Source organism: Callorhinus ursinus, unplaced genomic scaffold (genome assembly GCF_003265705.2).
Source record: "Callorhinus ursinus isolate GAN/ISIS: 27379988/994484 unplaced genomic scaffold, GSC_fseal_2.0 scaffold76, whole genome shotgun sequence".
NCBI classification, from domain to species: domain Eukaryota; kingdom Metazoa; phylum Chordata; class Mammalia; order Carnivora; family Otariidae; genus Callorhinus; species Callorhinus ursinus.
The window spans coordinates 143,947-169,625 of NW_027397138.1; the positions used below are offsets into that span (position 1 = coordinate 143,947).

At 43.7% G+C, this 25,679-nt stretch overlaps 1 protein-coding gene across 1 annotated transcript in view; it reads left to right on the forward strand.

Moving 5' to 3' along the window:
* The first annotated feature begins 1,766 nt into the window (after window positions 1–1,766).
* MAML2 (mastermind like transcriptional coactivator 2) overlaps window positions 1,767–25,679 on the forward strand; it is a 341,184-nt gene continuing 317,271 nt past the window's right edge. Inside the window, exon 1 of the mRNA XM_025893542.2 lies at window positions 1,767–3,603. Coding sequence (XP_025749327.2) covers window positions 3,091–3,603 — 513 coding nt within the window. The 5' untranslated portion in view covers window positions 1,767–3,090. The remainder of the gene's footprint in view (window positions 3,604–25,679) is intronic.

Sequence of the window (25,679 nt, forward strand, 5' to 3'; positions counted from 1 at the left end):
AAGTGCTGTGCCTGAAACAGTGATTAAATAAACAGTAGCTGATGTGAGTGGAAATGAGGATGTAGATGATAATGATTTCAGCTTGAAATTAAATGGCTGTCAAGGACAAATGTATACAAAAGACACTAAAAAAGTGACTTACACCACTGAATATAGTATGACAACTTATTACATTCCTGCTTGACAAGTTTTTAAGGTATGTCCCTGTCTAGCATGGAAATCAAAGTTTATATCAGAAAGGAATAGCAGATTTGAGTAAGGATTCTGAGTTACTAATGAAAACCAGTGCTATGACATGACTGTCGAGTGAACAGTTTTAAATTTAAATATTACATTTTCTTTTATCAAGTACGATTGCTGAATATAAAGTACTCAGAGTAATGGAAGATAATGTCTAATGAATACAACTTTTTAAAAAATCAAATATAAAATGATCAAAACTCCTTCGATTTTTAATGATAGAGTTCTCCATCAAATTTACATACCTAACAATATATTTCTGCCTTTCCCCACATGAGTAGTGAGGAACTTAGCCTTGGAAAGGACAGAAGTTCCAATGAAAAGTAAAAAAGTTACATTCCATCAGAGTATACTTGTCCCCAGTTCCAAACAAATACTCCAGAACTTGTTAAAATAAAATGGACTAAAGCAGGCCAGCCTATTGGGAACTAAACTGTAAATAAGTCCAGTCTTACAAATGTTTGCATTGACTTTACCCATTCATTTCTATCCATAGGTCAGTTTGGAGAAGGACCATGTTACTGAGATGGGAGAGTTGGTTTAATGAAGTCCCACTGCTTGAGACCTCAAATCCAAATGACTTCCAAGTTAGGACACTCAGCATATTTCTAGTCCTGACTATCCCAATATGGTGCTCATCTGCATTTATTCTCCATAATTGATAATGGCAAGCAGAGTCCAATCTACAGTTTGAGATCTTAAAGGCAGGATCACATGAAGATGAGGGGACAAGGGTGTGTAACTGATGTATTTGGTTTGTGTTATCAAACTTCTTGAAACTCGACTGTTACATACTGATTTTCCTCCTTAAATATGTAAACCAGAGCTCCATGGAGACCTCAGATCTTGCAGTTGTTTGTCACAGGTAATCTTGTGTTTTCAAAGAAAAACCTTTATTTTCCTCTCTAGAACTGGTACTGGTGATTTCATCGTCATAAAATCTTGTATTTATGCCTACTGATTTGCTTGTAATCACCCAGGCTGACTTACCCAAAGACACACCAAACAGGCCAGGTAGACACTCACCTGCCCTTTGGGCGCCAGCAATGTGATTTCCTCTGTACCCCGCCCTCCTTCCCCTCCCAACACGCACATACTCACCCGTCTTCCTTATTATACTAATGAACATTTCCTCGGTGCTCACCCAAGCTCTGGCTAGGGTGCTCAGTGGTGTCATTTACAACATATTGAAAAATGAAAACGATATCCTCAGGGGGGCGTAATGTAGGTCTGAAAGGGAAAATACATTCCCTGGCCGGGAATTTCTTAAACATTCAGAGCTGGTGAAGTAGTTGTGTAGAGGCTGGGGAATTTCCCCAGCCTTCCCCACTTAGCCAAGGGAGGTTAAGTGAGCCCCACTGAGACGCGCAGGCTTCGGGATTTACCTCTTCGGCCACTGGGAGGCCCTCTGCGTTCCCCTTTCTTCGGGGCCTGGCTGCAATTACTCACTCGTGCAGTGGCACCAGCCTTCCACCAGGGAGCCGCGGATCAGCTCTCCTGCCCACCCCCTCCCCCCGCCCCCATCTGCAGCTTGCTGGCTCTCTCTTTCTCCCTCTCTGTCTCACTCTCTCTCTCTTTCTCTCCGTCTCCTGTCGGAGCACAATGAAAGCCTGTGTATCGCCGTGACTCCGGGCGGCGGAGCCAGTGTCAGCAAAGCGGCTAACAACAGACGGGAAACAGAAAGGAAAATACAAGCTACTTTTTTTTTTTTCCCCCATCTATAAAGCGGAGCACTACAAGAGATAGAACCACATTGCTTATTGCGAGTCCAGACCCTCAGATCCACTGGCCGGGGATGGAATGTACAAAAGTGGACAGAAAAGTGGCTGGACATGACTCGGTGCAATTGGCTGGAAGTTTGTAAGTTTGACCATCGTTTGTAAATTACTCTCGGAAGAGTTTTCTCTCTTGATACTGTTAGAATAGAGCCGGGGGTGAGGAAGCCTAAGCGGGAAGGAAAAAAATGTGTTGAAGGATCTCTCTCAGTGGCTAGCGACTTGATCAGACTGCTTTCATTTAAGGCTAGGAAACCTTAGAGGGAATGAGGATTTTACCGGTGATTGGATTAACTGAAGAAAAGAGCATGGTCCAAAAGTCCAATTACTGACATTGTTAACAATTGAAAAGCCATCTCCCTCGTTTGGGAGAAGACAACATCCTACAGTACCTCAAAGAGGAGAAAACACCGGAGCCAAAGGAAAGGGAGGAAAAATTAAAAGCCAAAAGACAGCCTCTCTTGATTTTTGTACATTCTGAACATTGACTTCGAAAATTTTCTGAAACAGCACTTTTTTTTTTCTAACCCAAGGAAAAGTAAAGGCTGCAGGTTACATAGACGTGGTAGAGCTGTGTTTCTCTGCAGAAACATCCCCATAAAATTTTTTCTGAAACAACTAGGTGAGGGGGAGTCCAGCTCTCTATTAATACCCCTCTCAATTCCCTTTGCTGTCTGTTTCTGTCTCTGGCTTGACAATCCCTGAATTCTTGCTCTAACCTCCAGATCGTGTGTTTACAAAGTACCTAGTGGCTCTCGTCAGCGTGGTGGGGGAAAAAAAAAGCCCCATCAACTCTGTCCAACTTCTCAAGAGCTGTCAAATGCAATTAGAGTAAGTTGATAAGGGTTTGTTTCCAACTAATCCTCTGCGATTGGTTTCTGTTCTGTCTCCTCACCCTGTTTTTACTAACTCCCCTCCCCCACACCTTCTCCACTGCTCCCCCCAACCTCTGAAGACCTCTATTCATGTGGCCCTGAGTACTGAGCTCACATTGTCAAAAACAGATTTGGCTGCAATAGCCAGCAGTAGCCTCCTTCCACCTCACCATCCCAGAGGCAGCATTGTGTCCAGTAAGATGGGGGACACAGCGCCCCCACAGGCCCCCACAGGAGGGCTAGGGGGGGCCCCTGGGGCGGGGCTCCTTGGAGGGGGCTCAGTCACCCCGAGAGTGCACAGTGCTATCGTGGAGCGCCTCCGGGCTCGGATCGCCGTCTGCCGCCAGCACCACCTAAGCTGTGAAGGACGCTATGAACGTGGTAGGGCTGAGAGCTCTGACCGGGAACGAGAGAGCACCTTGCAGCTCCTGAGCCTGGTACAGCATGGCCAGGGGGCGAGGAAGGCTGGCAAGCACACCAAGGCCACCACTGCTGCGGCCACCACTACCGCCCCTCCACCGCCCCCTGCTGCCCCTCCTACAGCCTCTCAAGCCGCAGCGACAGCCGCCCCACCGCCCCCACCAGACTATCACCATCACCACCAACAGCACCTGCTGAACAGTAGCAGTAATGGTGGCGGTGGTGGGATCGACGGGGAGCCGCAATCACAAGCTTCAACCCCTGGGGACCAGAGGAACTCAGCCCTGATTGCGGTAAGGCACCTGGTTTTCTCATGATTCTGGCTGTGGTCCGGTGGTCATTTGTGAGGGTAGAGCTTGCCTTGGCCTGAGGTGGAGTGGACAGCAATGAAAAGGGCCAAGGTGTTACCTGACTACCTCCAAGGCCACTGGGTAGGCAGTTGGTGCGGTTTTACACTCTTACTCATCGAGTTCTGCTGGTACTCATTCATGGGGCTTTCCTACACTCGTAGGGTGTCGCTTAGGCAGTAGAAAGCCCGAGTTTTCCAGAGGCCCTCTGGAGTCAAGAGGTGGGTAGGCTGGCAAGATCTGAGTGAGCCACTGAGGAAGGCCCTGTCCTCACAGATCCTCCTGTTTTGGCTAGCCAGCTCTGATTAGGTCCAACAAGCCGTTCTTCAGCCTGAAGGTATCTCTCAGTCCAGCTGACCTTCATCGAAGCCTTTTCCTTCTTTTCTCCTTTCCCCTTCCCCCTTTGAAGTGGCCCCTTCTTGGGTTAAGAGACCATAAGTGGCGATCTCTAACACAGAGAAGTTCCATGAGTGTCCCCTCAGTCAAAATCGAACTGTGGGGAAAACATCCCCAAGACCAGTGAGGGAATGTTTCTGAGAGGCTTGCTCCCTGATTTCCCACGGACGCCCCCACTGCGCCCTCCCACCTCGCTTCTTTTCCCAGGCCCCACAGTCAGGTAGCGCCAGCTGGCAGTGTTCATGACCGTGGGCAGGCACGAAGGGGCTGTCTCCACGCTATCATCCTAGGAAGTACCTTGTCTTCAGCCACTCCTGGTGACAGGACATCAAACCTGAAAGTTCTGATGAAGTTTCTGGCTGGGAGTTCTTCCTCAGAGGCACAGACACACCCCGTCCCAGAGGGAGTATCCCTTGAATCATTGGTTCTCCGTGCCAGTCCGGGTCAGGTGACTGCCCGCCCTGCACGGCTTCCCCCGGAGCTGCCGGGCCAGTGGCCTCTGGGTAGAAGGTGGAGCCCTGCCCCGCAGCCTGGCAGGCTTCCTCCATTTCTGAGGTCTGTGGGGCCCCTGATGTTCTGTGTCCGCTCACAGCGCAGTTTCCAGTTTGCCCAAGCCAGCCCTAATGAAAGTCAGCAACGGGAAATGGCCATGTGAGTCTAAAAGTACTCAAAAAGCCCAAAGAAGAGGAGGGCAGCGCGTCGAACTCCCTTTTCCAAAGGAACTTGAAAAGGAGCTCTAGAGAGAGGACACCCCCGCCCCAGCCCGGCCCGGCCTATGGGATGCTTCTTTGTGGCTCCCCCTGATCCCTAGCCCAGGTGTGGGGTGATGAAGTTTCCAGAAGTTCTAGGAGCTAGGGTAGTGGTCTTCTGTCCCACCACACACACATTTTGCTTGGGTCGCCTAGAACTGCAACTTCCTGGCACAAGTTCCAGATGAAAACTAACTGCTAACAGTTAAACTGCCCGGTGTTTGCTGTCTCATCCGTGAACACAGTTAACCTGTGAGGTCCTATTAGAGCGTCAAGGCCTAATTTCCCTTCCCTAGCACCTGTTCCATCCCCACCTCTCCCTGGAATTCCCTAGGAGAGCAGTGGGAGTTTGTTTTGTGAAAGGGAGCTGCTGAGGTGAATGGGAGTGGGGGTCAGGGGAAGTCACTCGAATGGAGCGAAGAATGACGTTTGTATGTGTGTGTGTGTGTGTGTGTGTGTGTGTGTGTGTGTGTCCCTGGCATCTGCAGCCAAAAGTATCTAAATGCCTTGATTGTCCCCAGTAAATTTATAATCTGTCTGCAAGTCTCCCAATAATACTGCTTTGTGTACTTCGCAGTCTCCTGGTAAGTGTTTCTGGGGATGATACAGGGGACGAGGCGCCCAGGCTTTTTCAGTGCAGAAGACCGATGTCTTGTCCTGGGTGCCTGGGAGACTGGAAGTGGCAGTCCTATCCCAGCCTCTGCAAGGAAGGTGGCATATCTGCTTATGGCCGTATTCTTTTGATTTTTTCTTTTCTCCAACGTGGAAGTAAAATGAGGCTGCCTCTTTTGGGGGGGGTGAGCTTTGGGATGCAAAATGAAACCAACCAACCTCAGTGGTCATTGTAACTTTACCATCGCAATATCCATGCTGGGAGGAAGTGAGAGGACCGGCTCCTGCCTCTCCTGACTGAAGGCTTACTGCTGCCGAAGCCAGAGGTGGCTGTTGTACCACTCGTGCTCTAAGAGAGAGTCTGATCTCTCCCTCCTAACCGCCAGCCACCTCCTAAAACGTTGCCTTGGAGGAGACCCCTCTCCGAGCACAGTGATGAATGAGAGGGGGGCCATGTGAGGAATAAAAAGAACAGTGTATTTCTGATGGTTGCTTTTTACTGGAAACGTGTGGCATTGCACAGGTTGGTCCCCCACCCCCCTTTTGGTTATTGGAAATTCCCTTCTCCATTTTAGCTTCTAAATTTGGAGCTTTGTTACTCAGCATGGTACTCAGAGATGGTGATGCAAGTACTGTATTAACCTGATAACATTGTGTTTGAAGGGAGGCCTGGGCATTGGGGAGTGATTCATCAAGCCCATTAGGTCTGCAGGTCCCACTTCACGCGAGGTCCTCTTATTTTCAGAAACACTATTAATTTAAAGGGGTCTTTGTGCGGAATGAGTGGCAGAATTCTTTCTTAATTTTATTGCTGTGTCCGTAACCAGATTTATTTCTGTCTGGGTGTGTTCAGTGTAGCACTTTAATAGTTAATCCGTATGCCATAAGTGGCCATAAAGGTCCTTTCAGAGAGAGAGAGAGAATATTGATCATCTAAAATCAAATATGCACTGCATCCTCAGATGAAAGCCCTGTATGCTGCAGAGTTGCTAGGACAATGCCTAGTATGGAGTCAGTAATATTTGAACGTGGATGGCAGGGGAACTTCTGGTCTGTGGGATCGCGTTGGCTTAAGGGCTGTTGTACTGCAAGAAATATATAATGTCTGAGTTTTTCCCAATAGCCTAAGTTTCAAGAACAATGCAAGAATAACCTCCAAGCCAGTTCTAATGCTCTCCACATTGCGAGCCTAATTCTGCTGCCCTTACTCAGCCAATTTCTTCATTTAGCTCAAGTACAAGTTCAGGGGAAGCCCCATTGCTGCAGAGACTACAGGAATAGGGCCTTTCAGAGGCCCTGGATTATAGGGCTTTGAGCAGATATGCATTTCTAACCACTTGGAGCAGGCTTTAGGCACTAAATCATTTTCTGGTGAAGTATGTTTGAATCTTTGAATGAACTGTGAAACTGAATAATTGCTGGTCCATGGAACAGTAAGGTTTAGAGCTTCTGCAGTTCGTTATTAATCTTTCCCTTTTGCCTGAGACAAGCTCTTTTTTCTGTTGCGTAGACTGTGTTGCTAGGATGGGTAGATAAGTGGTTCCAAGTCATCTTTGGCTTTAGAGATTATCTTTTCTCTAACGTAGTGTGGAGGAAAGAAAGCAGATCAGACAAGGAGTCTGCCTCCTTGATTCTTTGCCTGCTTGATCACTAACCAGCGGGGTGACCTAGGACAAGTTACTTAGCAGTCATCTGTAAAACAGAGACAACAGTATTGCTGTCCTAGCTTGTTGTGAGAAGCAAATGAATGTGTGTTTCTGACCAGGCGTTGGGAAAAGTAAAGCACTGCAGAAACGCAAGGCGTTATTGCTAGTATTGCTAATAATAAGCTACCAAGCAACGAATCATAATACCAGTTTTTCCAGGGATTAAAAGTATACTTGAGCTTTCAGCTGTCTATTTTAAATGGTGAAATAGCTTTTATTGTAAATAGAGGGATTGGTATTTCAAATTTAGCTCTGCCGAGATAAGGCTGAGTATCAGTGTGCTTAAGTGTTCCTGAAGGTCCCAGGGACTCTTAGTTAAAATGTGCAATGTTGTGAAAGTGTTTAGGGTCTTTGCGCGCATGTCCTTTACAGGCCACTGCCCGGACCAGAGCAGCTTGGGAAAGGTGTGTCCACCAGGGCGGCTAAGGAATATTAGAAAAGTCGTTTGCACAAATGGCATGGGAAAGTTAAATATTTTGTCAACAATAGTCTAAAATGTTAATTGTTAGCTTAAGAAAGTCAAACAAGTTAAATTATTGCCAGAGTTCCCTGGTTATTTTTAACTGATGATAATCAAGTTTCCAATTGACAGTTCACAATCTGAGAGCTGTATGTGGGGGTTTGAGAACAGAAACAGTTCATTGGCCAGATCTGGGTGTCTCTAGCTGTCTACATGATAAATATCCTCCCCAGGACAGTGATAGGAGTGTTTACATTATTTATATATGCAGCCATCATTTCCGTAAGAACTGACCTATTTTTGTTCTGTTTTCCAGAACAAAGTAATAAAGGGAGAGTTCTTATCTCTCCAGGACCTTCCTACTACTTCTTTCAAGTAAATATAATTATAAGATCTCACAAAGGCAAAAGAGTTCAAGTGGAGAGAGAAGTTGGCACAATCCTTTATCAAAAATGGTCAGAAAGCTTGCTTTGACAGCGAGGGCTGTTGTGTCAGGCAAGATGCCTTGCTTGTTTGGGTCAATGTTTGTTTACAGAAGGCATCTGTGTTCTTTGAAATAATGTCCTTGTTAGGCGATGTTTTTCAAACCTTAGAGTTCTAAACCTTGAAGTTTAATATTGTGTGGCTTCCCTATGCCTGTAAACCTTTTGTAAGTTACCAAGACAAACATGGGTTTTCAAATGGTCTAAGACATAATAATTAAATATGACTAAAAGAGCAGCTATGATTAGCTGTTCCTGTTTTTAATTGTTGTTGTGTGTGTTTGTTTTTCACGCTGCTATTTAATCTCAAAGCCTGGATGGAAATTTTAAAAAATCATCCATTCTGCCATGCATGGCAATGAAGCTATCCTGAGTGGATTCTACTACTTCCTTGTTCTTTAATACAGGTCCTTATATGTGTTCATAGGCTGGATCATGTTTAATGAAAACAATTCCAAATTCTTTCTTCTGCATTTTCATGCTAATTTCCCTCACACTCTAACAGGCTCTGTGGGAGAATAGGGAGAAATACTGCTAAGGACATAGTCCTACTCGCTTACCAGTCTGCTGGGCAAATCAAGACCACATCGATAAAGGAACGGTACAAGTACTAACTAGGTGGGTGGACCAAAACTGATGTAGAAAATCAGAAGAAAAAAGGAATAAATATTTATTGAGCCCTCGAATGTCCCAGGCACTTTTTTATATAATGCCTTAAAAAAAAAAAAACAACCCTGGTGAATAAGCAACACTTGCCCCACTTCATGAATAAGGAAACTGAGACTTAGAGAAATAGTAAATGGAAGAATTTAGTGCACAGATTTATATTTTGACCTGTATTCGGATCCCACTTCACACCTACTAGCTTTATGAGCTTGGAGAAATAACTTTATTCTTCTTGGGCATCGGTATCTTCATCTGGAAAACAAAGCTAGTGCTCTTTAACAGAACATTCAGCACAGTGCCAGACACACAGTAGGTGCTCAAAATGTGAGTACTGTTAGGAGTTGGTAGGAGAGAACTTCAGACCTGGGGCAGGGAGAGCTCTGTGTGGGTCAGCAGCAGGGCCTGGGAGGAGGGAGCCTGTGGAAATGTGGGATGGGGTAGCAGAGGGCAGATGGGTATCAACGTCAGGTGTGGGACAGAGTGGAGCCTGACTGACGGGCTTGGTGGTGAGTACTGAGGGGGACAGGTGAGGTTGATCCACTCCTGGAGGGGATGAAGCTCTGGCAAGTGTATGTCAGTAGCCCTGGAAAATGGTAGAGCAAGGAAGCCTCGGAGGAGTCAGCATCTATAAAGCAATAATAATCCTTCATACACTTGAAGACAAGTATTACACTTCCCCTCCAGCAGCCTCTTCTCAGAGCACATTGCCTAAGTGTTCTGTATTACCTATCTTCAAGTCCCTTGAGCTGCTTAATGCCTTGCTATTTACACACTTCCCTTATTCCCGGTGAGTTATATACAGCATGACATGGCCTTTGGCATGGAAAGGAGATGGTTTTAAAAGCACGCTCGCTAGACACAGAAAAGAAACTAAAAGAAGCAGAACCAATGACACACACCTCTCTTCCCAGGCTCGCTAGGCCTTCCAGTGCAAGTAAGAATTGCCCTGTGGGCAAAAGTATCTTCTCTTGATGTGTAAACTTAGCTTCCCAATAAATGAGTTTGCCTTTTTATAAACTTGACAAAAGTCTTTTCATTAAAAAAAAAAAAAATTGTGAGCAGAAACCTTATGAGGAGCTGTGATTCCAGATGGCCTTTGAGATTTACTTGCTTGCTTGCTTGCTTGCTTTTTAATGCAGATGTGTTCCATATCATGTACTTGTCCTAAGCTTCAGTGGGATACATTTCCCCCTTATGTGGTCCATGTTCACATGGCACAGGGAAGGTACTCTATGGAAAAGATGGCAGAGGAGAAAAGCCAACGCTTTCTGATTGAAGGTATGATGTTGGGATGCTGACCATAGTGAATGGGCTCACTATGGCTGCCAGCTTCCACCCTTTCTACATGTATCTAAGGGGCAGATGTGAAAGACTCAAAGCTGTTCCATTTCCTTATAGAGGGGATGAAAAGAGATGTTCACATATTCTCCACAAGTCTTAAAAAAGGCTAGAGAGTTGGGCCCTGCCAAATTGCTGAAGGAATGGCTATGAATATGGGCAAATAACAGTATTTACATGCACTGTGCTCTCTGTGGGTCTTAATGATTTTAGCAAGGGTCCTGAAATTTTACATCAAGATTGTGGACGTGGGTGCTTTACGGAGTTTGGAAATTATCTATTAATTCAGTAAAGTATTGTTGTGCAGTAATTCTGTGCCATGAAAGTTCATGTATCCATGGTGAGCAATTTGATGTAGCCTTTGCTCTCTTAGTATTTACGTCTAAGAGGGGTGTGGATAGGGTTGGAAATAGAGGTGTGAAAGTTGGCTTAAGGAGGCAAGGTGGCATAGCAGTTAAGAGCCTGGGATCACGGGTGAGACTACCTGGTTTCAGATCACAACTCTACCATTGAATAGCTATGTCTTCTTGGTTAATTAAGTCAATCAAACTCTCCTGCCTCAGTTTCCTCAGCTGTAAAATGGAATTATAGTAATAGAACTACTCTGGGTTGTTGATTAAATGAGGTAATTGCCTGACACCTAGTAGAGTCTCAGTAAAATTTAGCTGTTGTTGTTATTGTGAAAGGTGACATGCTTGAGTCAGATTCATGGTTCTTTCCAGCTCAGGATTCCATCTTTAGAATGTGTGAGAGACGTTTTGTGGGGGCATGGTTTTTCTCTTTAGTATTAATTAAAATGGTTAGCAATGGATGCCATATTATCCAGTTTCTCTAAATAGTTTAATATGGAGGTGTCATCTGGGATAGATTTATATTTCCCTGGCATGGGATTAATAGTGTTCTTCCTGAGAACAGGATCAATGAATAACCCTTCCATTCCTGGGATTCTAGGACCTCTGATCTAGAACTTGACTAGAGTGTTTATTTGACTCCTTCTGGAATAGAGGCTGGTTTTCCATTCAGTTGCCTAGCAAGTGTGGCATATGGGCTTCGTGGGTAAGTGAGACATTTAAACCATCTATTGAGAGTTTGGAATCATTAGAACTGATTAGTCCACATTTACCAACTAAACTGAATTATTAATTCAGACTGCTGAATAATTCTTAAGTGAATCTGGTCACGGAGTCACAAAGAGTTAGAAGTTCCCTCCTGTGGAGATTTAAAATTATGCTTTTGAAAGCCAAATCCCTGGCTCAAGTCACTAAGGAATCAGTTAACTCCCTGCAACCACAAATGAGCGGCAACAGGAGTTTGTCCTCTTTCCACCCCTGACGTGGGGCATGTGGAAAATTTCACGCCTCGATGTGGTTCTTAGCTTAGACTCTCTTCTTTGCTCAGTACCACCTAAAGGTTGACTCCATAAGAAACATGAGGAAAATGTTGCTAAGGCTTCAAAGCAAGTTTTGTTGAGGACGATTCTTCATCAAAAGTATGATGTTTCTCTGAAGAAGTGACAGGATGAGAATAGGAATAGTCTTGTTGGGTGGATGGTGTTTGGGCAAGGATGGATTTATTGGTTCTCACTCCGAGCAAAGAATGTAGTCAGAATTTTTTTTGTGAGGGTGTTTGTTCCCCATCGTTTACACTCAATCCCCCGCCTCCTCTGGAAGTGTAATATTCTTAGGAAATGTAGAGTCAACCTCGTGTTGGGTTTGTTTTGTTTTATATTGTTTTAACAGTGTTCTCGCTTCCTGAGTCGTCATGGCAGGTTCATACGTTGATAGAGAATCATTAACATTGTCATTTTAAAAAGTCTCTTCTGTCAGAAATATGGCTGGGTTTTATTTGTGGACTGTCGCCTGCAGGCAGCCCAACACCTTGAATTCCTCATTGCACCGCAAAGTTCTCTTCAGGTGGTTCTGATGGATTTGAATGGAAAGTTAATTACATGCCTGGGTTTGGTTTTGTTTGTGCTGGTTTTTACCTTTTCAGAAAATTTACTTCAGGCAAAAGTTTGCTACAACTTCTAATAACTTACCAGGAGACTTTTGAATAGCAGTATAATCTCTTAACACCGTGGTAACCAGAGTGCAAAGACGTGGCTTAATTGAATACAGTATGTACCTGTACTGTCTTTGGAATGATGATTGCCATACTTAAATGAATGTGCACTGCTCATTTCTGGAGGTCTCTGGAGTCTCAATTACATAAGAAATGAAAGCATTCTCTGGCTAAGCAGCTGAGACACAAAGTTTCTTGTTGATGTTGTTGTTCACCTAAGTGGACCAATACTTGCTAAACCAGCTAAGGCTTGCACGTTTGATTGCCACACTGCACCATGTAATTTCAGACAGCAAAAGCATGTGCTAGTGGTATTATCCCATTTGGTTGTTTCACAGAAGTGTTGAAAAAGTACAAAGTACAGACATCAGAGTAAACAGGAAAGAGCAGCGGTCCTCCTGACAGAAACAACAGGCAGAGGCAATAGCTGAGTGAAGTTTGCGCCCAAGTCCTGTAGCTACTGCACCAAAGAGAGCTTCCTTTTCTCGCTTAGATTCTTTGCATGTGGATCTGTTTGCAGGCTCCGTCCCCCAGAGAGATTCTGAACTGTCTTTGTGCTAAATTAAACATTAGTTTTCTCCTTGGGAACTTGATCTTCCATAGATGAGGCAACAATATCTTTCTGAGAGAGATCCCAGCTAAGCATTTCCCTCAGGAAGAGACCAGCTCAGGAGTCTTTTTACCTCCTGTCTGCTTAGCTGGTGTGAGTGTGTGTTGCTTAGGAGTTGTTATGGCTAACCAGGTCTAGAAGCCCTTAGAGCAAGGACTAGTACTCTAATCCTTGGTATGACGCTGAGGGACCCACGCTGGCTTAGCATATAATAAATGGAAATGGTCAGAGCAGCACCCAGATCATGGAAGATTTTAACCAACCATGGGAAGAGGTAATTCCTTTGCTCACTGCCTCCCAAATTCTGTACCCACAGCAATGAAAGGGAGTATGTTAAATACAGGCCATCTCATTTCTAGTCATTTCTCATCTCCATCCTGCCCAGCCCCCAAGAGGGCTGTTTCATACTGATCTGAAAAGAGGACACTATTTTATCAATTTATGGAGTAGCATAAGCCCTTGGAGAGAAAACAGACCAAATTCTTCACTCACAGATGAAAAAATTAAAGCCCATTTAAAAGAGTAGTAGAGGCTGGACTAGAACTCAAGTTTTTTATTCTGGGTTATAAAGAGTTGTCCTTTTATTAAAGACTTTTAAAAAAAAGTTTGATTGATTGATTTAAAAGATTTTATTTACTTATTTGTCAGAGAGAGAGAGAGAGAGCACAAGCAGGGGGAGGGGCAGAGGGAGAAGCAGGCTCCCTGTTGAGCAGGGAGCCGGATGTGGGACTCGATCCCAGCAGCCTGGGATCATGACCTGAGCCGAAGGCAGACACTTAATGACTGAGCCCAGGCATCCCAAGAAGCCCTCCTTGACTTAACATTTGTTAAGAGGGAAAGTGTTATGTTAAGTGTTCTTACCACAGATAATAGTAAAAATAATAAAGAGGGCAGGAGAAAACTTTGGGAAGTGATAGGTATGGTTATGGCCTTGGTGATGGTGGTAGTTTCATGGATGTACACTTATCCCCAGACTTACAGAGTTGTATGTATTAAATAAGTACAGGTGTTTATATGTCAATCATAGCTCAATAAAGTGGTTAAGAAAAGCTCTTTGGAGCACTGAGACCACCATATAAAGAAGGTGGTGTAGCCAACTGGAGGATGAGTGTCCACATGCAGAGGACGAAGGTACCCGTCACTGACCAGCACCAGCTGCCAACACGAGAGTGAGGCCATCTCGTGCCAGCCCATCCTCCCAACTCCGTGAGCCACACGAGTGAGTGAGCCCCCGTGAAGTCAGCAGAGGAACCGTCCAGCCAACGTAGAGAATCATGGGAAACATCACATCATGATTTGCAGCCAGTAAGTTTTTGGGGTGGCCTGGGGTGGTTTGTAACTTAGCAAAGGTTAAGTGAATTGGAGCTGGGAAACCTTAGCAGGGGTGATGGCTTCATCAGCGCTGGTAACTTAACATCTCCGAGACTCATTTTCTGCTTTCATGGTGGTAGAAACTGTGCCAAAGCTTGCGAGGATTAAATGAGATAATACACGGGAGCAGCTAGTGTGTGGTCTGGCCCGTGGGGGAGCTTCACAAACATTCCTTTCCTTGCTTGCTCCTTTGTCCCTTCTCCCTGGGCTCTGATTTGAGACCCCCTTCCTTTGTCATCTCCCTTTGTCATCTTTATCACTCTCACTTCATGTGCATCAACTTCCTTAGAGGCTCTCCCAGCTTGCCGTTCCTCGGAACAGCAATTTATTTTTTTCCCTCCTGGATGATGGCCTGGTGCTGTCATGCCTCCTAACTACCAAATTTCCAGCATTCTTGTTACGCTCCAGGGAACACATCTGCCTTCGGTAGTCTCCCCTTAAAATAGAAAAGGGTTAACCTCATAAAGATGTCACTCCCCCTTGTACTGCTATGCTGCCCTTGGGAGAGTCAAACAGCATAGCAAATATAGATGGGCGATGTAATTGCATTCGATCTTCTAGGTCACAGAAGGCTTTGCTAGCTCCAACAGCGTGCGGGGGAAAAGGTAAGCATGTTCCATCTTGAAGAGCCGTGTTTCTGAACTCACCTTTTCTTTTTCTTCTTTCTTTCTTTCTTTCTTTCTTTTTTTTTTTTGTAGCACATTCTTCCCAGTCCCTCATTCTTCCCACCTACACTTCCCAATAAGTGAATCAACAGAGAGGACATGGTAGAGTGACACTATATTCTACTTACCCATACTTATCAGTGATATGGTCAGAGAGTCCTGGGCTAGGAATTAGATTTGAAGGTCCTAGTGATACTAACTAGTCGGGCAACTTAGCCAAGTCCTTTTACCTCCTTGGTACTTACTTTCCTTCTTGGAAAAACAATAGGGGACACCTGGTGAGTGGCTTGGATCACCTCGGAGGCCCCTTTTAGGTGGATACACTTCGAATAAGTTCCCTGGTATTTCACTTTTGCTTTTCACATTTCAATCTCTCCTTTAAATGTATCTGTTAGGAAGAACTGAAAGAAGGAAAGGTGACAAGGGGGAGGGTGTTTTGTTTTTTAAAGGAAATACTAGTGAGGAGGGTCTGAAGTAATCTTGGGAGCAAGGTCCAGCTGTGGCAAAGGCCGAGCGCACAGCCCTATTAATTGCTTAACACACTTCCTGGGAGTCATGAACAAATCACTCCGTCGCTGACCCTATTTGTTGGAGCTTAGGGTTTCAGTATGAAAAACACAGTTGTAGGCCTAGAGTTTGATTCATTAAATCTCTTTTTAGAGGAAGTACTATTTTTGTTTGCCTAGATTATCCCAGCTACCCTTGGAACATTTCTGTGGGTAGAGAAGGTTCCCAAATGAGTACCCCTGTGAAATAATTCATGAAATATAAAATGTAAAATGCAAAGGAAAAGACTCTTAACGGAGCCTGCCTTCCTTAGGTATTGACTAGTCTGTCTGTCTCTCATATACACACAACTGAAAAGTGCAGATTAATGGGTGGGATTTTATACGTGTCACCACTTCATTTTAAAAATATGTTTCTGCTTTCAAGAGGAGCACAAAAGAGAGTCACTGAGAAATTGGTCTGGGGGAGGGGAATTCAATCCACTGCCTCTTTTTTTTTTCTTATCACTAAAACCCTAAGCAGAGAGTGTAATCACCTATTTCCCAAGGGCAGCCCTAAGCCCTTAAAACTCAGATCTGTTTAGGGATTTAATAGAAGTGGAAAAAAAAAAAAAAAGGAATGCACAGGATCTGCTCCAAACAAATCCACAAAGGAAAATGTACCGAACCAAATATTAAACCTAGAGGATTTCTTTGATAGCACCATTCCCTCCCTCCCTATCTCTTGATTTAGTTAGAGCACAGCTCTACAAATTGCATCTTTAGGATTCCTAGAATCTTTGGGGTCTGTGGAGCCCATCTTGGGCTCCAGGCCAGTCCAGTACATTTTCTTTCACAAACCAAGATGAAACTAGCAGGAAGCCAAGAGGGTCATTTGGTTGTGGCTGTCATTCCATTTTGTTTCCAAGGGTAGACACATTCAGCTTCATTGTCTGTTAGATTAGAGCCTTAGAGATGGTGATTTTGTCTAGTAACTTTTAAACTCCTTAGCTTTTCTTCTAAGATTCTTTTTTTTAGATGAAAATGTCTTGGTATTATGCTACGCAACATTGCTTTTTCTTTTTTAAAAATACTAAGATAAAGGAAGTCAAGATGCCTTTTTTCCAATAGATCTAGTCTTACTTTTGCTTAGAAAACGTACCCCAGGTCCCCATTACACACAGGTATCTGCACACACACCCCCCCCACACACACACCCTTTTTTACCATGATTATTTTTAGTATATGGACTCAAATTGGTTAGTGGGTGACTTACCCAAGAACACAGAATGAATACATTAAAAAGTATGGGAAAGAAGATCAGTTTTAAAGGAAATTGCTCCAGAAGACAAGAGTATGCCAAGTTGCAGAAACTAGGAAAGAGAACATTGTATCATAGTGCTAAGTGTAAAGTGACAAGGCACCTCCATTCTGGTCCAAGTTTTACTGCTAACTAAAAGAATGACCTTGTGGCCAGTCACCCCTCCTTTGCTGCTTAGTTTCCCCATCTGCTACCCAGAAATGTTGGATTCCACAGCACTTTGCTTGGCTGGACTATTCTTGTCATACAGGATTCAGCTCAAATATCACCTGCTTGGAGAGACCTTCCTGGCTATCCTAACTCAACGTACACTACACAGTTGATCTCTCTTTCTCTCTCCTCCTCCCCTATCACTATGGAGGTGTTGTCTTCATAACTTTTATCACTATTTGAATTTATGTCACTTCCTTGTTTGCTGGTGCATTTCCTACCTTTCCCCACTGGAACACAAGCTCCTTGAGACCAGGAAGCTTGTCAGTCTCGTTCACTACATGTGCCCCAGCCCTTAGCAGTTCCTGGAGCATTTTGGATCCACAGTAAATATTTGTTGAATGAATGATCAAATCAATGGCTTTGAAACTAGAGATGTCTTTCTTTCTTTTTTTTTTTTTTTAAGATTTTGAGAGAAAGAGAGAGCAAGCATGAGTGGGGTGAGGGGCAGAGAGAGAAGCAGGCTCTCCACCGAGTAGGGAGTCCGATGCGGGGCTCCATCCCAGGACTCTGGGATCATGACATGAGCCAAAGGCAGACGCTTAACTGACTGAGCCCCCCAGGCGCCCCAAACTAGAGATGTCTTATGAGTCTTTCAGGAACGGAGGTATGAAAGAGAGAACGAAGAACGCGTGGTGGGCCTCCGAAGTCCCCACCTCCTGTTGGATTATGCATTTTATACATATAAAACTCCAAGTTTTTAATCACACTAAAGTATATATAGAGAGAGAGCCATATTTATAGGTATAGATATCCTTTAATGTGATTAAAAACATGGTTCTAGTGCTACAGCCATTTGAAAGACACAAGAGTGTGATGATCGTTTAAGATTTTTCCCAGATTGAAATTCCAAAGCCCAGCCTCTCCTCGGTAGAAAACCTTGGTACAAGGACAAGGATGATGGAGAAGTTACATATACCGAGCGACTGCTATATGCTGGGTCCTGCGTTAGTCCCTTGCGACACACAGGAGAGACAAAGTTCTTATTTGATGGAGTTTACATTATAATGGCGGGCAGGGGAGGACAGAGCGTAAAACAAAGGAATGAGATAAATTTAACTAGTGATACAGCGCACCGCTCTTTGTTCCTTCAAGCAGCTGATTGGAGATTGATTGGGATTAATTAAACGGAAGCAGATCTGGGAAACACTTCAGGAAGTAGAAAGTGATAAGCATAAACAAACAGCTACCCTCAGAATAGGAGATGGGCTCCTTTGCCAGTGCCTGGACAGCTGCCTGCACTGCGGTCTGCTCTGGCCAGTCTGTGCAAAATGCGGGTTCTCATGCTCCTAGGGCGGAAGGTGGTCATGTCAGCATCATCGTCTGTGCTTTGGAGCTATTGTGATCATTTCGTTAGAAGTCACTGAGATTTGAGAATTAAAGAGGAACTACGGAAAGGCAACCTTGCGGGGGGGGGGGAAAGAAGAATATGGCCCCTCCTTTGCAATAGAAAACAAATAGGAAATTAGCATCAGGACCAAAAGGAGGTCGAGGAAGTAGGTCCTGGTTGGGGGGGGAGGGGGCAGGCCAAAGCAGTAAGTGTAATTTGCAATCTTTGTAATAATACCCTCTTACATGTACGCAACCCATATTGCCCACACGGAAACCCTATGCTATAAATAAGGCAAGTGGACAGAGTGCCTGTGTGGTTCAGTCGGTTAGTGTCTGATTCTTGATTTCGGCTCAGGTCATGATCTCAGGGTTGTGAGGTCAAGCCCCCTGTTGGGCTCAGCACTGGGTGGGGAGCCTGCTTAGGGTTCTCTTTCTCCTTCTCCCTCTGCCCTCCCCACTCTAAAAACATAAATAAGGCAAGTGTAGCTTTTTAAAATTTTACATATGGGAAACAAGACTCAGAGAAGTTGAGAAATGCTAATAATATCTTACTTTTGAATAACAGATTTGCAGTTTACAAAGTATGGATGCACCCATCATCTCAGTTTGTTCTCTGGGGCATTATTATTTCCATTTTAGAGACTGGTAAAGGAACTCAAACTGGCCTACACTAACTCCACTAGTGAGCAGAGATGCACCCTCCTGACCCCTGGGCCTGTCTGTGCAGGGCACACAGCTGACAAAGTGGAGGAGCTGAGCCCCAAATACATCACTGAATTTGCATCTAAGATGAGGGCATTGAATGTCTTGCGCTTCCAGAAGCATACCCACACATGATTTGAAGCCATGACTCTCCTAGAAAGAATGTCAATCATGAATGGAATGAGGATGTCAGGCACCCAGGGCACATCAAATCTAGAATAAGGGAGGCTGAAAAAAGGCAGTCTTGTTTTTTGGGTTTTTTTCTTTTTAAAAATTTATTAATTTGTAAAAATGAATACAAGGCAAGGCAAGAAAGCTTTTTTTAATTTAGGAAAGCCCACAATTTGCTAACCGTATTTCTTGTGGATCTAGTGAGCCAACTCATAGGTCTTGGGAGAGAGGGCTACAAGGTTGTTATGAATAGAAACTTGATCTGGAATCAAAGAAGCAGCTTTGCCTCTGTAACCGAGATTGGTCTAAGTTTTTCTCAGTGCTCTTGCTTATTTTGGAATGAGTATGTTAGATGGAACTTAAGGGAGAGAACTGCAGCTCTTTGCTGAAAAGTGATTTTTGAATCCATTCAGATCCAAGTTGAATCTGTTTTTCATGCTGATGGGGGTTTTCTCATTACCCGGAGAAAATGCAAGAGTTCGTAATTGATGGGATTTTGCTTCAAAGTGGAATATATCTTATTTATCTTTATATTTCTAGGGCTTGCAACATTGCCAGATACCTAGTAAGTAAATGTTTGTTGAAATTAAACTGTGGGGAGCATGAATTTTTGAAGGACCCCAATCCTTTCTATTTCTGTGACTAAACGTACCATTCACCTGATGTGAGACACCGCTCTTCGAGAGAGCCTTTTGGTTCAGTGTTTGTTTTGTTTTTAAATCACAGTCATTAAGTGTTTAACATGTCGGGGACTCTTCTAAGTGTTTTTAGAGTATGAACTCAAGTGTCCTCATAATCACATGATGAAGTAGGTACAATCTTATTTCCATTTGACAGATGAGGAAGGCACATGCCCAAGTCACTCAGCCACAAGTAGTGGAGTCAGGATTTGAACAAAGCAGGATGATGCCACTGCCCATGTGTTTAGTATGTTTAGTTTCCTACTGCATATAGGAGAAGGTCACGACGCAGGTAATATCAGACTCCAGCTCACACATGACTCAGGCCTGGGTTTGGAAGCCCAAGTGCAACAAGGTATTTGAAAGTTAGTGATTAGAGCTAACTCATTGTCTGAGGTGCAGATGAAATTCAGAATGAATGCCTAGGGGCTACAGATTACTCTTTGAGACCGTTTCCAGCCTCCTGGTTTTCAAGAGGTGGAACACACTTGAACATGTAAGGTCTGTGAGTGACAAATAGGTTTTGACTTGCATGCCAAGGGAGGTTGGTAGTAACCCCCTGGAGGGCTCTGAGGAGGGTTCTAAGGTGATATCCAAGCTTGGTGGGAAGAGGGCCATGGTGGTTCATTATTGATATCTGCCGTGGGCAGAGAGAAGGCAACATGGCTGACAAGCCCCTGGAATGGATTCTTCAGGACCAGGAATCCACATGTGGGGGATCTGATGACACCACTTTATGAAGTTAGGTTTAAATAGGTTAAATACATTGTAGCTTTAGGTTGTAAGTGCCTTAAAGACTGGTAGTTCCTTGAAGACATTATAACCTCTGTTCTGAGAGCTCAGGGAGAAGGTGACTGAATTTTTTTTCTTTCAGTATTTTATAAAGTGCAGTGCAAACTCAGCTTCGTTCCCTCCCTGACTTGCAACCAGATTTGCCCCTAAGCCCCACTTATGTGGAAATTCTGGAGAGACTATTACTTATGATCAGTATTCCGTTTTTTGGTAGAAGCAGAGACAGAAACAGTGTAGAAATGGGAAAATGATGCCCCAAACGTGAGATCACCAGAATATGTGTTGAGGTATGATGTCCCAGCCCCATTTTAGGTGCCAAAATAGAGTAGCAATTAAGACAAGTTCTGTGCTCTCTTGGGAAATACTTTCTCATCAATAGCTTCCTTTTACCCTAGAAGATAAGTGACAGAGCATCTTGAGTATGTCAATTCTCTAAATTAATTGCAAAGTTTTGTGTGATGGCATATATGCATATGCAGTGTGGACAAATACCATAATTTGTCAGGTTCTCCAAACACTCAAGGGCCAAAGAACGTGACGGTGAGGCTTGTGGTGGCAGGAAGAAGAATCCACTGAAACTAGGTAGTGTAATTCTTCACTCTACACAGAGCAGCCAGTTCTAGGACATCCAAGTGTTTCCTTTCTTTGTGTATCCGTTCATTCTGGTTTTGGGAACCTGAACAGAAAGCACACGTAGCTTTCTTCATGCCTAACATATTTCCTTCACCTTGGAGTTCTGTTACTTATTTTGTTAGCTATCTAAGCATTTTCCTCTTTTCTCAAAGGCAAGCGGTCTTCTAGCAGCAGCTGAACTCTTTTTGTTCTGTTTTGCACTTTTGTTTTGAGCCCAGTCCAGCAATTTGTTACTTTGTTTTTCAGCGACCTCCTACCATTTTGAGGCTTCCTCCCCTCCTACCTTGACCTCGACCTCCAAATTTATGTCTCCGTTTCATTGTGGGGAACCTCTTGGTGAAAAGGGTAAAGCTGATTTGGAGCTGCATCTGGGGGATTTTCATAGCGACACTGACTCTTTATTATTAGCTGTGCACTCCAGGCTGCTGGAGTTCGTATTTTGGCAGTGGACCATCAAACACCCTATTTTTAAGAGCCTTTAACTTAGTTGTAAACATGTGCTGGGACGGGGGCTCACTTTCTTTACTCATATTTACCAAGAGCAGTTTAACTGTTGAAAAGTTGTTATTAAAAAAAAAAAAAAAGCTCAGACTTCAGGACTATTTTTCCACTCATCTAACTCAAAACTATGCATGATCTAAAAAAAGAAAATTTGGCATTTAGTTGCTTAATTTGATGGTCCAGTCATACTGGTAATTGAGGGGGAGAAGAAATGGAACTGCTAGGTCATTTTACTTTGACAGATGCCCATCAAACACACATGGAGGGAACGATGGCTTCTACACATATTTACATGATCAACCAGAACAGCTCAAAGAGAAGCAGTCCAGTATGCTGAGGAAATAGTTTATGCCCTAAAAGTCTTCTATATTTAGAATAAAAGTGTTCTATAGACACATCTCCTGGGCACTCTACATTCTGGAGACTTTACTAGTTCCATTAGGAGAACATAAATAATATCCCAAACTCTCACTGACTTGTGAATACAGAGATATATTCAGAAATTTGATGAAGGGAAGCCTATCACAAATATGTCTATTTCTTTTATCTCCGGGAGGAATTTAGGCAAGTGCCACAAAATACATATTAACCTTTTGAGGAGATGGTGACCTACAGGAGTTTCAAGAATTTAAATGTCCAAAAGGAGGGGTTGAACTTTGACATCTTCCTCTTGTGATTTAAGATTCTAAAAGTTCCACTGTTCAGTCAGCGGAACAGAGCTGCTTTGGGGCTGTGGTGATCCTCTAAGTAGTACCTTTCGTAATGACTCCCTTCTCTCAGTCTCCTGGTATGTCATCAGACCTTTGATTGTACCTCATTGTTAGTTTTGTAGTGGGGCATTAATTGACCGGTGACATTTGCCAATCAGGTATGACAAGGAGTTAATTCCATTTTATTTCATTTCCCCCCTTGTTGAACTGCAGGCATTCCATAGATGTATCCTAACCTACAACAGTCATTTGATGGAAAAGCATCATGCCGTGAAATCATCTTGCCTAGTTTGCATGTCTCTTATCTCCCTAGGCCATTCCGAAAGCTCCCTGTGGCTTCTGTGGGATGAGCTGGTAATTTTTCCTGATGAATGTTCCTTTTGAGTGAGGTACCACTCTAGGCACTTGGCCGTATTCCGAAAAATCTCAACTGGTTCTGTCTCAGGGTTGGCCTTCTATGTATGAGTTGTTATATGCTCATTGACTTCGTGGTGCTTTTTCAATCCGAAACATACCTAATTATTTTGTTTTATGGGTTATATTTCCTCCACTATTGAATGTAAGTTCCTAAAAATTTAAAATAGAATCAAAATTAATTTCATGTCAGCGGGAAGATTTTTTTTTTTTTCTAAAAAAATTGTAAGAATATTTCTTCCCTCCCTTGGGGGAGGTGGATACTGTTCCCTACCCTGGACCTTTTTCAGAATAAACAGAACTATAATTCTGCATCTGTGCCCTCCTGTAGTGACATGTGTGTGTAACTGTTCAGTGAGTAGCAAAGAAAAGGGGCCATAGTGCATCAGAAGAAAGAACATGTATTTATGTTTTCAGAACTTTCAGGAGGGAGAAGAATTTGCAGACTTGAGCTCTTAGAATTTCCTATAAAAATTCTTATTACGATTTTTGTTCAAAAGTTAGATGGTAATTGTATTATCTGTTGATGCATAACAAATTACCCCAAAACATAGCACTGAAAACAGTAAATTTTTCTTATCTCACAGTTTTTAAGGGTGGGGAATTCAGAAAGGTCTCTCAGGAGATTGCACTCAAAATCAGTGGCTGGGGCTGCGGTCACTTCAAGACTTGAGTAGGGATGGAGGATCTGCTTCTGAGCTGATTTGACATGGTTGTTGGCAGCAGTCGGTTGGCTATTGGCCAGAGGCTTAGTTCCTTGCCACCTTGGCCTTTCCTTAGGCTGCCTATGTATTCTCAAGTCACAGCAGCTGGATTCCTCCAGAGACAGTGATCCAAGAGAGTGAGAACCAATACATAAGCCACAGTCTTTCACAACCCAGTCTCAGAAACAACAATCCTTTGCTTCTGCCATACTCTGTTGACTTCATAGGCCAATCCTGACACACTGTGGGAGGGGTATGAACACCAGGGAGTAGGTATCATTGGGGACCATCTTGGAGGCTATTGAACATATTAATGTATAAACACTGGCCAGTAGCCCAGGTAACTATGTCCCCTACTATGATTTTGAGGAAGGTTATACCACTGACTATTCTAAAATTAGGCCAACCATTCATTTCACATGTATTTATTGTCAGCTACATACCAGGCACTGTTCCAGGCACTTAATACATCGGGGAGTAAAACAAAGATCCTCACCCTCCTGAGTCTTATATTCTGTTTTATAGTTTGCTTTTCATGTAACAAATGCCTCGGTCAGGGGGCCCACGTGATCAGGGTAAGTACGTGGACCTCAAACCATTGTTTCACGTTGGCTTGCATTTGACCAACTTCAGCAGGAAACCGGGAGGGCTATTTTCCTTATCTGCAAGAATAAGGGGAGGCTTTTTGAAAGACGTAGTAGTAACAATACAATCTCTCCAGTGATTACATTCTTCTGTTAACTGTCTTAAATGATTACTTCTCTGTCTTTGATAGCTAAGTGAGGAAGTAAAGTCCATTACATAAGAATTAAGGGAAGTAAAGTCCATTACTTAAGAATTAAGGTTTGGGAGTCAGACCCTCCTGGATTTGAGTCAGAACTCTCCTGCTTTCTCACTGTGTTACCTGGGGCATGTTGTGTGAATCCGCTGAGGCTCCATACAACGGTGCTAACAGTAGCAGCTACCTTGAAGTCGTAAGCAATAAATGACCGAAAGCACTTATACCATAGGATTTGCTACATAGATACCACTCAGTTTTACCTGCCTTTTCTTCATTTCTGACTGCATCTGACTGGCCCTTACCAGAGGTGCTACCAGAAATGACCCCTCGTTCAACCCAAACTAAACCATCCAAGACAGATATGTAAAAGTGCTTTCAATATCTACCTGATGGTTTCCTACTGATGCTGTTTCTGTTGCAGTATTTTGCTAAGTCCTCTGTCAGACAGGGGTCTGGAGAGGAAAGACACATGCGCTCTGGGGTTTCTGCCTTCATCGGTCAATCCCAGGCACCTGAGCCAGAAAGGCCCCTGATTTTCCTCAGCCCAGCACTGAGAAGGAAGCTGCTTCCTGCCAAGGGGGTGCCTGCCTTCCCGAGGCTGGGAAGCCTGTGACCCCCCTCTCGGCTCCTCTCTCATCTTCCTTCCTGGAGTGGTACCATTAGAGAAATTGGTGGTGACAAGGTAGGGACGCTCATACCACCAGCCCCAGAAAGAATATACAAACTGAGCTAGGGGTATGTTTTGGTGGGGGGTGGTGCAGTATATTTTTAGAGATACCTGGTTGTTTGGAGCTCTGTGCATTTTATTTATATTATATATATATATTATATTATATATATATATATATATATATATATACATATACACACACATATAAAAACATGATATGTTTATGTATATATATCTCCTCCTAATTTCCCTTTGCCTCCATTGGGCAGGAAGTGTGTGCGTGGCTGACATATAATCCCTCGACTCATTGGAAGAAATGAACAAATGTGACCAGTTTCCAGGGAGTCATGGGCTCTGAATTAGTTAAGAGGAAAAGCATTCTAAGGACACAAGGGTAGAGAAGGCTAGGAGGAAGGAACGGGTGCTTTGAAGACTAGCAATCCTGAGTTTGAATCCTGGCCGTAACATTGTTGGCTCTGTGACCTCGATGGATCGTATTTTTTTAAACCAATCTAGGCCCGTTCATAGAGAGGATGGAATAATATACCAGCCCGTGAGAAGCACATAGCACTTAGAACAATAAAAAAAAAAAAAACAAAAAAAGAAGGTCCTAGGAAACATTTCTTTTCCTCTCTGAACTCTTTAACAATTTTCTACCTTAATCAAGTTAACACATCACATTGTTTTTATTAAGAGAAGATATTTGCAACTTCTGGGGCTTTCGTTCTCAAACATTACTGTATATAGTAGTCACTGGGGGAGTGTGCTAAATTGCTGGGCTCCCCTGGCAGAAATTCAGG